At 59.4% G+C, this 14,006-nt stretch overlaps 2 protein-coding genes across 7 annotated transcripts; both read right to left on the minus strand.

Moving 5' to 3' along the window:
• Positions 1-1,698: 1,698 nt before the first annotated feature.
• LOC120503934 (SAP domain containing ribonucleoprotein) lies at positions 1,699-6,914 on the minus strand. Of its 3 annotated transcripts, none has more exons than XM_039713012.1 (12): positions 6,777-6,913; positions 6,373-6,472; positions 6,241-6,287; positions 5,745-5,812; positions 5,579-5,630; positions 5,180-5,253; positions 4,724-4,752; positions 4,447-4,472; positions 4,013-4,081; positions 3,454-3,534; positions 2,813-2,875; positions 1,699-2,074 (listed from the first exon to the last, which is right to left on the minus strand). In XM_039713012.1, exons 1-11 carry the CDS (start codon positions 6,810-6,812, stop codon positions 2,834-2,836), a joined length of 624 nt encoding a protein of 207 aa, XP_039568946.1. In that variant the 5' UTR covers positions 6,813-6,913; the 3' UTR covers positions 1,699-2,074; positions 2,813-2,833. The 3 variants fall into 3 exon arrangements, with proteins under 3 accessions (XP_039568946.1, XP_039568948.1, XP_039568947.1); XM_039713013.1 differs by having other exon boundaries at positions 2,068-2,195; positions 6,777-6,914; XM_039713014.1 differs by lacking the exon at positions 4,013-4,081 and having other exon boundaries at positions 6,777-6,914.
• A 1,792-nt stretch (positions 6,915-8,706) lies between these two features.
• On the minus strand, positions 8,707-13,783 carry DNAJC14 (DnaJ heat shock protein family (Hsp40) member C14). 4 transcript variants are annotated; one of them, XM_039712999.1, is made up of 10 exons: positions 13,362-13,782; positions 12,700-12,763; positions 12,560-12,651; positions 12,242-12,469; positions 11,654-12,205; positions 11,467-11,573; positions 10,649-10,768; positions 9,966-10,126; positions 9,693-9,795; positions 8,707-9,023 (listed from the first exon to the last, which is right to left on the minus strand). In XM_039712999.1, exons 2-10 carry the CDS (start codon positions 12,734-12,736, stop codon positions 8,801-8,803), a joined length of 1,623 nt encoding a protein of 540 aa, XP_039568933.1. In that variant the 5' UTR covers positions 12,737-12,763; positions 13,362-13,782; the 3' UTR covers positions 8,707-8,800. The 4 variants fall into 4 exon arrangements, with proteins under 4 accessions (XP_039568933.1, XP_039568932.1, XP_039568931.1 ...); XM_039712998.1 differs by having other exon boundaries at positions 12,242-12,651; positions 13,362-13,783; XM_039712997.1 differs by having other exon boundaries at positions 11,654-12,237; positions 12,274-12,763; positions 13,362-13,783.
• Positions 13,784-14,006: the final 223 nt, after the last annotated feature.

Consider the following 14,006-nt stretch of genomic DNA (forward strand, 5'->3'; position numbering starts at 1 on the left):
CGGGACAGGGCTGGGGACAGCTGGGACAGGGCTAGGGGCACTCGGGACAGGGCTGGGGACACTCGGGACAGGGCTGGGGACAGTTGGGACAGGGCTGGGGACACCCGGGACAGGGCTGGGGACAGCTGGGACAGGGCTGGGGACACTCGGGACAGAGCTGGGGACAGCTGGGACAGGGCTGGGGGCACTCGGGACAGGGCTGGGGACAGCTGGGACAGGGCTGGGGGCAGCTGGGACAGGGGTGGGGACACTCGGGACAGGGTTGGGGACACTCGGGACAGGGCTGGGGACAGCTGGGACAGGGCTGGGGACACTCGGGACAGGGCTGGGGACACTCAGGGTCCCAGCCCAGCCCCCGGTTGTAAAAGGAGATTTTTAAAGGGGATTTTTAGGGGGGATTTTTAATTTTTAATGGGGGATTTTAGGGAAGGATTTTAATGGGATTTTTAAGGAGGATTTTTAATGGGGGATTTTTACAGAGGAGGATTTTATGGGGGATTTCAAGGGGGGAATTTAAGGGGGGATTTTTAATGGGGGAGGATTTGAAGGGGGAATTTAAGGGGGGATTTTACGAGCAGCCCCAGGAGCCGGGGCCGCTTTATGGAGCCTCATTAGGGGCTGCAGCTATGCCGGGAATGTCCCCGGCTAATTAGGGCTGGCCGGGGACAGGGAGGTGTCACCGCGGGGGGGACAGGGGGGCAGGGGTGTCACCAGGGGAGGGGACAGGGGGGCAGTGACCCCCAGTGTGCGAGGAGTGGACACAGGGACGGACACAGGGATGGACACAAGGATGGACACAGGACGGACACAGGGATGAACACAGGGATGTGGCTCCAGCTGGGTCAGCGGGTCCTGCTGGGTTGGTGGCCCCGTGGCCACTGGCCATGTCCCCAGTGTCCACTCTGGCCATGTCCCCTCTGTCCACTCTGGCCAGATCCTCCAGGACACCCCCGAGGCCTCCCCGGCCCCTCCCATGCAGCTGCGGTCACCTCTGAGTGACCAGAGTGACCACTGCCCGTCCCCAGAGTGGCCACTGTCCCTGTCACTGTCCCTGTCCTGTCCCCTCTGGTGTGGAGGGAGCCCAGGCCGAGCCCGAGGGGGCACCGGGGGGGTTTTGGTTTTCATTTCTCTGCTCAAAGACTTGAACGAGCGCTCGCCTTTGTTCCGTTCCCCCGTTCCCATTCCCTGTTCCCTGCCCTGTTCCCATTCCCCTTTTACCATTCCCTTTTCCTGTTCCCGTTCCCCTTTCTCTGTTCCCATTTCCCTTCCCCTGTTCCCTTTCCCCTTTTCCCATTCCCTTTCCCCATTCCTGTTCCCACTCCTTTTCCTGTCCCTGTTTCCTTTTCCCCATTCCCTTTCCCCTTTCCCCATCCCCATTCCCCTTTCCCCCATTCCCTTTTCCCCCGTAGGGGGGACAAGGAGGGGACACGAATTCCTAGAAAACCTCAGGAACACCTGGAAAACTTCGGGGATTCCAGGAAAAGCTTAAGGAAAAACTGGATGTGACGCCAGGAATTCCTGGAAAACCTCAGGAAAGTCTGGACAGCACCAGGAAAAACACAGGAATTCCTGGAAAACCTGGATTTAACACCAGGAATTCCGGGAAAACCTCGGGAAAACCTCGGGAATAGCCCAGGAAAGGAGGGAATTCCCAGAATTCCAGCCCAGCATCCAAACCCCCAGAAAAAAAAAATGGGATTTCCTTGGAAAAGGGAAGATTTTTATTGGGAAACGTGGGATGAGGGGCAGAGCCCGACCCTTCCGAGGGAAAAACCGGGAAAATAGAAAAAACTGGGAATACAAAACCCGGGAAAAACCGGGAAAAAACTGGGAAAAAACTGAGGATTTTTGGGAAGGGAAGGAACATCTTGGGAACCTCCCGGAGTCTCCGAGGTTCCCGAGGGTGGAAAAGGAGAATTCCCAAAAAAATAGAATCTCTTGGGCTGGGAATGGCCCCGGAATTCCGGGAATGGCCCCGGCCCCGCTGCTCCCAAGGCTCCGGGAGGAGATTCCCGAAATTCCAACTCCTGGGAGCTCAAGTCTTCAACAGGGGAAGGGTTCAGGCAAGGCCCACCTGGAAATCCAAGAAATCCCTGGAATTCCTGCTGGGATTCCACGGGAAAATCCTAAAAATCCCATGGGATTGGGATGCCGTGATTCCCATGGGAGCTGCTCCGTGAATCCCCCCAAAATCCCTGGAAAAATAACCCCAAAATCATGGGAAAATGGCCACAAATCCCTGGGAAAAACAGACTCAAATTCCTGGAAAAACAGCCCCAAATTCCTGGGAAAATGGTCACAAATCCCTGGAAAAATAACCCCAAATCCCTGGAAAAACAAACCCAAAATCCTGGGAAAAGCAGCCCCAAATTCCTGGGAAAAGAGCCCTAAAAATCCTGGGAAAAAAGCTCAAAAATTGCTGGAAAAATAACCCTAAATTCTTGAAAAACCACCCCAAATCCATCCAAAACCACCCCAAATTCATGGAAAACCACCCCAAATCCATGGAAAACCACCCCAAATCCATCCAAAACCACCCTAAATTCATGGAAGAACACCCCAAATTCATGGAAAACAACCCTAAATCCATGGAAAACCACCCCAAATCCATGGAATCCCCGACATTCTGGGAATTGTGCCCCGGATTTGGGAATTCCCTCCCTCCCAAACCCAGCTCCTCCTTTTCCCTTTGATTTTTTGGGGAAAACTTCAAAAACTGAGGAGCAAAATCCTCCAAGGAAAAGGGGAATTCCCTGGGTGGGAGCTGGGAATTCCATGGAAAATTGGGAATGAGGGAAAAGGGGATCCTGACCTGAGGAGAGGCCGGAGCAGCTCAGACGATCCCGAACCTTTCTGCCCTTTTCCGCTTCTTTGCCTGGATTTGGGAAGGGCCAAAAAGAGGGAAAATTCCAGAAATCCGTGAGGAGAATCCCGGGAAAAAGAGGGAGAGGGAGGGGGGTGGGAATGGGGAAATTCCTGATCCCAAAGGGCAGGAAAATCCCGGGATTTGGGGGGGTTTTCCTGAGGAAAAGTGGCCCAAAATACAGGGAATTCCAAAGTCCGAATTCCTGGTGAAAAGACCCCAAAATTCCCAGGAAAACAATCCTGAAATCCCTAGAAAATTAGTCCTGAATTCCTCGAAAAACAGCCCCAAAATACCTGAAAAAGCAGCCCTGAAATCCATGGAAAATTAGCCCCAAATCCATGAGAAAAGCAGTCTCAAAACCCCTGGAAAATGCCCCATAATCAATGGAAAACCCCCCAAAATCCCGGGAAAACAATCCTGAAATCCCTGGAAAACCTCCTCACATCCCTGGATCTCTCAAGGGCTGGGAATTGGGAAGTGGTTTTGGGATGAGCCCAGGAATTCCTGGGAATCCTGGTCCCAAATCCCAGGAATTCTGGCCCCAAATCCCGGAATTCCCACCCCAAATCCCGGAATTCTGGCCCCACCTCGGAGTCCTCGGCGGCCCCGGCCCCGGTGACGATCCCAAACCTTTCCTTCCTCTTCTTCAGCTTCTCATCCTCCTCGCTCTGGGGTTGGGAATGACGGGAATGGGATCAGGAATGGGATCAGGAATGGGTCCCTGGGATCCCTCCCGATCCCATTCCAGGGCAGGGAAACATTCCCGTTATCCCTGGGTGAGCCAATTCCCCAAAAAAAACTAATCCCCAAAAACCCCAATCCCAGAAAAACCAAAATTCCCAAAAACCCCAAATTCCTAAAACCCCAATTCTCAAAAAACCCAAAATTCCCAAACCCCAAAAGATCCAATTCCAAAAAAACCAAAATTCCCAAAACCCCAATTCCCAAAAAACCAAAATTTAAAAAAAAAACAATTCCCAAAAACCCCAATTCCCAAAAACCCCAAATTCCCCAAAACCAGGGAAGGATGGAGCCAGCAGAGCTGGAAAAATGTGGAATTTTGGGATAATCCTGGTGTGGGGAGGGCGCCCTGGCATTCCCAGAATTCCCAAAACTCCTGGAATTCCCAAAATTCCCAAATCTCACCTTCTTGGAGAGGGAGGAGACGTTGAGGCCGAACCTCTGAGCCCTTTCCTTGAGCTTTTCCAGGTTTATCTGGGAAAAGGAAATTTGGGATTTGGGATCCTCGGGACTTCCAAAGGAGGAAATTCCGGAATAAAAATTCCCAAAATTCCTGAGCTCGGGGCTTTTCCAGAGGGGCTGATCCCAGGAAAACTCCGGGGGTTTTTTGGGGGAGTTGAAACCCAAAATTGCAGCTGGGATCCCAAAATTCCACCCAAAATTCCAACTGAATTCCCAAAATTCCACCCTAATTCCCTAAAATTCCAGCTGAATCCCCAAAAATCCACCATAATTCCCAAAATTCCTCACGAGTTCCTGTTGGAATTCCCCAAGTTCCACCCAAATTCCCAAAATTCCACCCAAATTCCGTGGGAATCCCCAATCCCAGATTTCCTTACCGTGGGTTTGGAGTCTGCTGAGAGCCCTGGAAAAGGAGAAAATTCCCAGATTTCAGCCCAGAACTGGGAATTCCCAGGAATTCCAGGAAAATCCCAAGCCTGGAGTTTCCAGGATGAGAAATCCCAGGAAAATCTGGGATCATTTGGGGTCTTTTCCCACCAAATCCCGAATTTCCCGCTCCCAGAAATGATGGAAAAGGAGAATTTGCAATGCCAGGGAATCCCCAGAATTCCAGGAATTCCCAAAATTCCCATTCCAGGAATTCCCTCTCCTCACCTTTTGTGGGAATTGTGGCCAAGCCAAACCTGTGGGAATGAAAAAACCAGGAATTAGGGCTGGAATTTTGGGAATTAGGGCAGAATTTTAGGAATCAGGGCTGGAATTTTGGGAATCAGGGCTCCTGGGATAGGAAGGATTTGGAATCCTCTGGGAATTCCATCCCAGGCAGGAATTCCTTCCCAAAAATTCCCACTAAATCCCCCAAAAATTCCCACAAGTTCCCTTTTCCCAGAGTTCCCTGATCCAGGGATTTGGAATCCTCTGGGAATTCCAGCTCAGCCCCACCCCAGGCAGGGATCCCACTCTGAATTCCCAAATTTTCCCCCAGAAGTCCCAAATTTCCCCCTAAAATTCCCAAATTCCCCCCCAGAATTCCCAAATTTCCCCCCAGAATTCCCAAATTTTCCCCCAGAATTCCCAAATCCCCCCAGCATTCCCACGTTTCCAGCTCACCGTGCTGCCCTCGCTGCCTTTTTGCTCTCCAGGCTGACGGGGACGTTGAACCTCTCGGCCCTTTTCTGCATCCTCTGGGAAAATGGGAAAGGAAAATGGGAATTCTGGGAATTGCCAGGGAAAACTGGGAATGCACAGCAGGGAATTGGGATTTTTCAGGGAAAAATGAGAATTTTGTGGCAAAAAAATGGAATTTTGCAGGGAAAATTTGAGATTTTTCAGTTGAAAATCGGGATTTCCAGGGGAAAATAGGGATTTTCTAGTGGAAAATTGGGATTCTCCAGAAAAAAAAAAAAGGATTTTTAGGAGAAAATTGGGATTTTTCAGGAAAGAACGGGATTTTCCAAGAGAAAACAGGGATTTTCCAGTAAAAAATTGGGATTTTCCAGGGGATTTTACCTCCATCTGGGAGATTTCCGAGGAGATTTTCACCACTTTCTTCTCCTGGATCCTGGAAAAAGTTTGGGAAAAGGTCAGGGGTGCTGCAGGGGGGATCTGCCCCCGCTCCCAGAATTCCCTGACCCCCAGCCCCTCATTCCCAGATTTCCCTGGGAATTCTCCTCACACGTCGGGCGACTTCAGCGGCGCCTCCTCCACCTTCACGGGCGGCTCCGGGGCCTTGGGCTCCTCCTCCTGCAAACCCGGGGAAATCCGTGGGAAATCCAAACCCTGGGATCCCAAACCCCGAGATCCCAAAATCCAGCATCCCCCATCCCAAATTCCCGGCACCGCAGTGTCCCAGGCACCAAACCCAGCGGATTTAGCCCCAAAAAAAGCTGGGAAAACAAAAAAACGATTAGAATTCTGGAAAGCTGCCTCGTTCCCACCCCAAACCCCCCGGAACACCGGGACGACCCCAAAACCCGAGATCCCAAACCCCGAGATCCCAAAATCCAGCATCCCCCATCCCAAATTCCTGTCACTGCAGCATCCCATGAGCCAAACCCAGCGGATTTAGCCCCAAAAAAGCTGGGAAAAGGAGGAAACGATGAAAATCCTGGACAGCTGCCTCGCTCCCACCCCAAACCCCCCGGAACACCGGGACGACCCCAAAGGCCCACCTCGATCTCCTCTCCCAGCACGTCCTCCTCGTTGGGCTCCTCCTCGGCTGGGGGGAAGCAGGGCAGGGTCAGGGCGCAGGGCCGCAATGTGGGGAGGGGGAGGCGGCCGCGGGCGGGGGCGGGGGCACCCACCGTGCTCCTCCAGGTAGGCCTGCAGCCGCTGGATCAGGTCCTGCTTGTTGCCCTTGGCCTCCAGGCCCCGCGCCAGGCACTCCTGCTTCAGCTCCGCCAGCTGCGGCCGCGGGGGCCCCTCAGGACCCCCGGGGACAGCCGGGAGCCCCAGGGACCCCCCAGGGACCCCACAGAGACCCTCAGACCCCTCCATATCCCCCTCAGAGCCCCCCAGAGCCCCCTCAGACCCTCACAGTCCCCTCAGAGCCCCCTCAGATCCCCCTCAGAGCCCGGCCCGTTTCCCGCCGCTGCCCCGCGCGCCCCCTCAGCCCCGGCCGCGGTCCCCGCCGTCCCCCCGGGGCTGTCCCCGCTGTCCCCGCGCTGTCCCCGCCGCTCTCCCGGCCCCGCTCCGCTGCCAGCGGCACCTTCAGCTTGTGCAGCTCCACCGGCTCCGCCGCCATCTTGTCACCCCCGCGCCGGCCCCGCCCCTCGCGCCGCGCCGGCCAATCAGCGCCGCGCGTCCTCCGCCGCCCCGCCCAAACGCGCCGCTCGCCATTGGTCGGCGCTGCCGGCAGCGCCCGCGGCTGATTGGTCTGTCTTGCGCTGGGGGCGGGGCGATATTAACTGACGTGGAGATGAACCAATAGGAATACGGAGATGCTGAGCGGCGGCCAATGAAATGAGAGGGCGGGAAATGCGGACTTCCAGGAGGTGGGGCCGGGACCGGAGCGGGGTCATTGAGGGACTCGATGTAATTAATTATTAAATATTATCTCATTGCATTAATAATCCTAGCTAGAGTTGGATATTTATAATTTCCTGCTCAGGTTATTACGTGTTTAGTGTGATATTATTGTTATTAATATATATGCTAATATTATTGATTATATATTAATATTATTAATAATATTAAAATCACCTGTATTAATATATGTAATATCAATATAATTATTACTACACTATTATTCCTTGCTATGTTATTTTTAACGAAAATATATTATTTGCTATGATTTAAACTCTTTATTATGTAGGGGTAAAGTAAAAATTGTTTATATTGTGGTTATTTAATTGCACTTTTGCGTATTAAGTATTAATTATTTATTATAAATTCCCTCATTAATTATTCGCCTTCACCCAGGGGTGCAAAGCACAACTTTGGGGTCATTTCCCGGAACATTCCAGAGTTTCCCACTCCCTTCCCCTCTCCAGGTGCTGCTCCCGAGGGCTGCGGGTTTATTCCGCTATTAAATTGATTATAACTTAATTTATTAATAATCTTATTTAGTACTACTCCCTATTTTTTTATTTCTCATTAAGAACACTTTGAGTCTCCAGAACAGCCCCCGTTTCCCGCAGCTCTCGAGCCACAACCCCCTCTTATTATCATTAAAGAAATTTAAACAAATTAAGTAATTAGATAAATTTGATTAATTTAAATAATATCCCTTATGGCTATGTCGGCCGCCATGATGAGTGTGGCGGCCGCCATGATGGGTGTGGCCGCCATGATGGGTGTGGAGGCCGCCATGATGGATTGAGGCGGCCATGATGGGTGTGTTCGCTTCTCCGTCAGGCCCGGCCGTGTCTCCCGGACTAACCGGACACGCCCTCACCCCAAGGGACAGCCGGGAGCCCCAGGGACCCCTCAGGGACCCCACAGAGACCCCTCAGGACCCCCGGGACCCCCAGATACCCCCGGGACCCCCAGGGACCCCTCAGGACTCCCAGATACCCCTCAGGACCCCCGCGTCCCCCAGGGACCCCTCAGGACCCCCAGGGACCCCTCAGGACCCCCAGATCCCCCTCAGGGACCCCACAGAGACCCCTCAGGACCCCCGGGACCCCCAGATACCCCCGGGACCCCCAGGGACCCCTCAGGACTCCCAGATACCCCTCAGGACCCCCGCGTCCCCCAGGGACCCCTCAGGACCCCCAGGGACCCCTCAGGACCCCCAGATCCCCCTCAGGGACCCCACAGAGACCCCTCAGATCCCTCTCAGGACCCCCAGATTCCCCCAGATCCCCCTCAGGGAATCCCCAGACCCCTCCAGATCCCCCTCAGGACCCCTCAGAGCCCCCCAGATCCCTCTCAGGGCCTCACACTCAAGATGGCGCCGCACGCTGAGGCCTCCCCGGTACCGCCAACATGGCGGCGCCCACAGGGTTGTCAGTGACGTCATTCTCTTTCCGGTGCGGACCGGAAGTGGTGCTGCCATGGCGGCCGACAGCTCCAGGGGCCTTGGGGACACCGGGGGGGCCTTGGGGACCCCCAAACCAACCCCTATTTCCACACCCCCCTTATTAAATCAACTCCCCTCTTTTTTTTTATTTTTTAACACAAAAACCACCACTCGATTTTCTTTAAAAAACCCAAATAAAAAGAAAAAAAATAGATTTTTTTATTCAAAGCCCTTTTTTTTGTTTTTTGGGGTGGGGGTCGGGGGTCTCCTCAGCGCGGCAGCGGCCGCCGCCCCTTCTTCCTCCTCTTGTGCTTGGTGTCCCCCCTGGGGGGGCCCCCCTGGGCCTGGGGGGGTCCCTGGGGGGGTCCCGCAGCCCCGGGGGGGGCGGGGAAAGCCCCCCCGGCCTCGCCCGGGCCCGGCTCCCCCCGGAAAACGCGGGCCAGGAAATCCTGGAGGTCAGCGGGGGACGGGGGGCTGCCCTTGGGGGGGGCCCTGGCGGAGAGGAAAGGGGGTTGGGGCACAGCTGGAGGCGCCTGGGCACAGCTGGATGGAGCTGGGCACTGCCTGGGCACCTCCTGAGCACACCTGGATGTGCCTGGGCACTCTCTAGAGACCCCCTGGGCACACCTGGATGCACCTGGGCACACCTGGATGGACCTGGGCACTCCCTGGATACACCTGGATGTACTTTGACGCACCTGGGCACTCCCTAGACACGCCTTGGGCACACCTGGGCACTCCCTGACCACACCTGGACACCCCCTGGGCACACCTGGGCATTCCCTGGACACACCTGGGCATTCCCTGGACACCCCCTGAGCACACCTGGGCACGCCCCGGCCCCTGGACACCCCCAGGACACCTCAGGACACACCCAGGGACATTGGGGACACTGTGAGGGGTCCTCAGGACACCCCTGGACACCCTCAGGACACCCTCAGGACACCCCTGGACACCCCCAGGACACCCCAGGACACCCCTGGCCCCACCCCGGCACTGACCGCTGGCGTCCGGCGGGCGTGGCTGTCCTGGCGCCGAAGGAACCTGGACACCCCCAGGGCACCCCTGGACACCCCCAGGACACCCCCAGAACAGCCCTGGACACCCTCAGGACACCCCTGGACACCCCCAGGACAGCCCTGGCCCCACCCCGGCACTGACCGCTGGCGTCCGGCGGGCGTGGCTGTCCTGGCGCCGAAGGACAGGTGGTAGGGGACACGGTGGCTGTCCGGGGAGATGGCCACGCGCTGGCAGCCCGCCCACTCTGGGGACAGACAGGGGACACGGTCACGGTGACACCAGAGAGACCCCTGGGGTGGGCATGGTGTCCCTTGGCCACGGTGACACCAGGCCCCCCCCGGGCCCTGTCACCCCCGGGCTGGGTGTGGCCCCCTGTCTGGGGCTGTGTCACCCTGGCGTGCGCGTGTCCCTCACCGGTGACGTCGTAGATGTGGCCGTCCATGCGGGCCAGGTAGGTGACCTTGAGGCCCAGCAGGCTGGACTCTGCCCACAGGTCACCCTCTTCGGCCGCGTGCCACCCGCCGCACGGGGCACAGTACCGGCCCCCGCGGGGGTCCCTGTCCAGCTGGAACCGCCTGCGGGGACATTGGGGACACTGTGACACCCCCAGGGACATTGGGGACACTGTGCCACCCACCGCAGGGGGCACAGTACCGGCCACCACGGGGGTCCCTGTCCAGCTGGAACCGCCTGTGGGGACATGGGGGACACTGTGACACCCCCAGGGACATTGGGGATACCCCCAGGGACACTGGGGACACTGTGACACCCCCCAGGGACATTGGGGACACCCCCAGGGACACTGGGGACACTGTGACACCCCCCAGGGACATTGGGGACACCCCCAGGGACACTGGGGACACTGTGACACCCCCAGGGCACAGCACCGGCCACCACGGGGGTCCCTGTCCAGCTGGAACCGCCTGTGGGGACATTGGGGACACCCCCAGGGACACGGTGAGACCCCAGGACACGATGTCCCCCCCACTGCTGTCCCCATTGTCCCCACTGTCCCCTCAGTGTCCCCTCAGTGTCCCCACTGTCCCCTCAGTGTCCCCAGTGTCCCCAGTGTCCCCTCAGTGTCCCCGCTGTCCCACCTGTGGCGTCCCCCGCAGCGCGTGCAGCCCATGGCGTCCATGGCGTCCCTGAGCTCCTCCTGCAGCCGGCCCAGGAACGCGCCCAGCGCCCGCGCCAGCTCCCCCTGCGCCAGCTGCTTCCTGGGATCCAAAATATGGGAATTAGAACCCAAAAAACGGGATTGGCACCCCAAAAATGGGATTGGCACCCCAAAATATGGGATTGGCACCCCAAAAATGGGATATACGGGCCCAGGAACACGCCCAGCGCCCGCGCCAGCTCCCCCTGCGCCAGCTGCTTCCTGGGACCCAAAAAATGGGGATTAGAACCCAAAATATGGGAATTAGAACCCCAAATATGGGATTCACACCCCAAAATATGGGAATGACACCCCGAAATATGGGATTGGCACCCCAAAATTTGAGATTCCCACCCCGAAATTCGGGATTTCCCCCCAAACTCACACCTGGTACTCGCGCCACCTCTCGGGGCTGCTCACCCACTCCCAGCCCACCCCAAAGCATGGGATTTACACCCCAAAAATTGGGATTTACACCCCAAAGCATGGGATTTACACCCCAAAATTGGGGATTTACCCCCCAAAATTGGGGATTTCCCCCGCAGACTCACGCCTGGTACTCGCGCCGCCTCTCGGGGCTGCTCACCCGCTCCCAGCCCGCCCCAAACCCCGGGATTCACACTCCAAAAAATGACATTTCCACCCCAAAATATGAGACCTACACACCAAAGCATGGAATTTACACCCCAAAACATGGAATTTACACCCCAAAATTGGGGATTTACCCCCCAAACCCTGGGATTTCCTCCCCAAACTCACGCCTGGTACTCGCGCCGCCTCTCGGGGCTGCTCACCCGCTCCCAGCCCGCCCGCAGCACCTTGAACGCCGCCTCCGCCCGGGGGTCGCGGCTCTTGTCGGGGTGCACCTGCCAAGGCACGGCCCTCAGGTCCCCAGCACGTCCCCAAGGTGTCCCCAGGGTGTCCCCAAGGTGTCCCCAAGACCCACCAGCACCGCCAGCCTCCGGTAGGCCCGCCGCAGCTCGGCGTCGCTGGCCGTGGGCTCCACCGCGAGCACCCGGAACGGGTCCAGCTCCTCCTCGGCCACCCCGGCCATGGCCACCAAGCGTGTCACCTCCTCGTCACCGCCGCCACCCCCTCGCTGGCCGGCCCGCCGCCGCAGCCGCTCGCCCAGCAGCTCCCGGGAGCGGCGGAGCCCCGCGGAGGCGCCGCGGAGGACGGAGCGCAGCGCCCCGAGGAGGAGGAGGAGGAGGAGGAAGAGCAGCGCCAGGAGAGCGCCCAGCAGGCGCAGGCACAGCGCCAGCCCGGCCCGGGCCAGCCGCAGGGTCCCGCGCTGTCCCCTGCCGGTGTCACCGAGCTGCTCCTCGGGCTCGGGGCGGCGTTGTGGCGGTGGCCGTCGTGCCCCGCGGGGGTCGCCGCTGTCCCGCGGGGGTCCCCGGTGGCGGCAGCCGAGCCCGCACGGGAGGTCCCGGGAGGGGCTCGGGGGAGCGGCCGGGGGGCCCCGGCAGCCGCAGCGACCCCCGGGGCTGGGGACACTGCCAGGGCTGGGGACATCCTCAGAAGTGGGGACACCTCCGGGGCTGGGGACACTGCTGGGGCTGGGGACACCCCCGGGGCTGGGGACATCCTCAGAAGTGGGGACACCTCCGGGGCAGGGGACATCCCCAGCGTTGGGGACGTGCCCGGGGTTGGGGACACTGCTGGGGCTGGGGACACCGTCAGAGGTAGGGACACCACCAGGGTTGGGGACATCCCCAGGGTTGGGGACACTCCTGGGGTTGGGGACACCCTCAGGGCTGGGGACATCCCCAGGGCTGGGGACACCCCGAGGACCGGGGACACCACAGGGACTGGTGACACCCTCAGGGTTGGGGACACTCCCAGGATTGGGGACACTCCCGGGCTCGGGGACGCCACCGCGGTTGGGGACAGGAGCGTGGCGCTCTCGGCTCTCGCTGTCGCCGGTCCCGGCCGTGGCTCCGGTGGCTCCGGTGGCTCCGGGGGCCGCGCGGGGGGGGCCGCAGCTCCCGCCGCCCCCGGGGGCCGCCCCCCGGTACCGGGGCCGCTGCATCGCCCCGGGGTCAGGTCACGGCCATGCCTGGGGACAGCGGGGGGACAGCGGGGGGACAGCGGGGTCAGCACCCGGGCACCGGCACCGTGGAGAGCCCCGAGGGACCCCTGAGCCGCACCGGGACAACCAGAACAGCCCCGGGACTCCCCAAAATGAAGCCGAGACCCCACAAAATGAACCTGGGACCCCCGAGATGGCCCCGGGACCCCCGAACCGAGCACTGGGACCCCCCAAAATGGACACGGGACCCCCCAAAACAGACCCAGGACCCCCAGGATGGACACGGGACCCCCCAAAATGAACCCGGGGACCCCCAGGATGGCCCCGGGACCCCCGAACCGAACACCGGGACCCCCAGAACGACCCCGAGAGCCCCGAACCGAGCCCCGGGACCCCCCAAAAAAGGACTCGGTACCCCCAGAAGGGCCCCGGGACCCCCAGAATGGCCCCGGGACCCCCCAAAATGGACACGAGACCTCCCAAACCTGCCCGGGGATCCCCTAAACCGACCCCCGGGACACCTAAACTGGCCCGGAATCCCCGAACCGGGCCCCGGGACCCCCCAGACCGGCCCTGGGACCCCCGGGCGCTCGGAGCCCCGGTACCGGGGGGGTTCGGGACTCACCGCGCCGGTACCGGGGGGTTCGGGAGCGGTTCCGGGTCGGTTCGGGAGCGGCTCGGGAGCGGTTCCGGGGGTCCGGTACCGGCGGGGGGGGCGGGGGGGTCGCGCCGCCGCCCCCCCCCGGCTCCCCTCACGGCCGCACTTCCGCTTTCCGCCCGCCGCCGCGCTGGCCACGCCCACGTCCGGGGTGGGGCAGCATGCGAGAGGGGAGCCAGGCGCGCTCCTTAAAAGGCAACGGCCACGCCCCCTTACCGGCACGAGCCTGTCCTTAAATGGCTGTAACCACGCCCCTTAAATTGTTGGCGACACCCTTTAAATCTGCATAGCCACGCCCCGTAATTGGATAGCGGCACGCCCCTTACGGGCAAGGCTTCTTAAAGGGGCAACGCTTCTTAAAGGGGCAACGCCGCCCTGCCCGGTCCCTGCCCCCCAAATCCCACCCAGGACCCCCCAAATTCCCCCGGGGCTCTCCCCATGACCCCCAAATCCCCCTTGGGGGGGGTCTCTCCCTTTCCCTGCCCCCCAAAAACCCCCAGGACCCCCAAATCCCCTCAGGACTCCCCAAATCCCCCCCAATTTCCCCTCAGGACCCCCCAAAATCCCCCCAGCTCCCCCTAAATCCCCCCCTGGAACCCCCAAATTCCCCTC

The sequence above is a fragment of the Passer montanus genome, unplaced genomic scaffold (assembly GCF_014805655.1).
Source record: "Passer montanus isolate IOZ18808 unplaced genomic scaffold, ASM1480565v1 scaffold270, whole genome shotgun sequence".
In the NCBI taxonomy this organism is placed as follows: domain Eukaryota; kingdom Metazoa; phylum Chordata; class Aves; order Passeriformes; family Passeridae; genus Passer; species Passer montanus.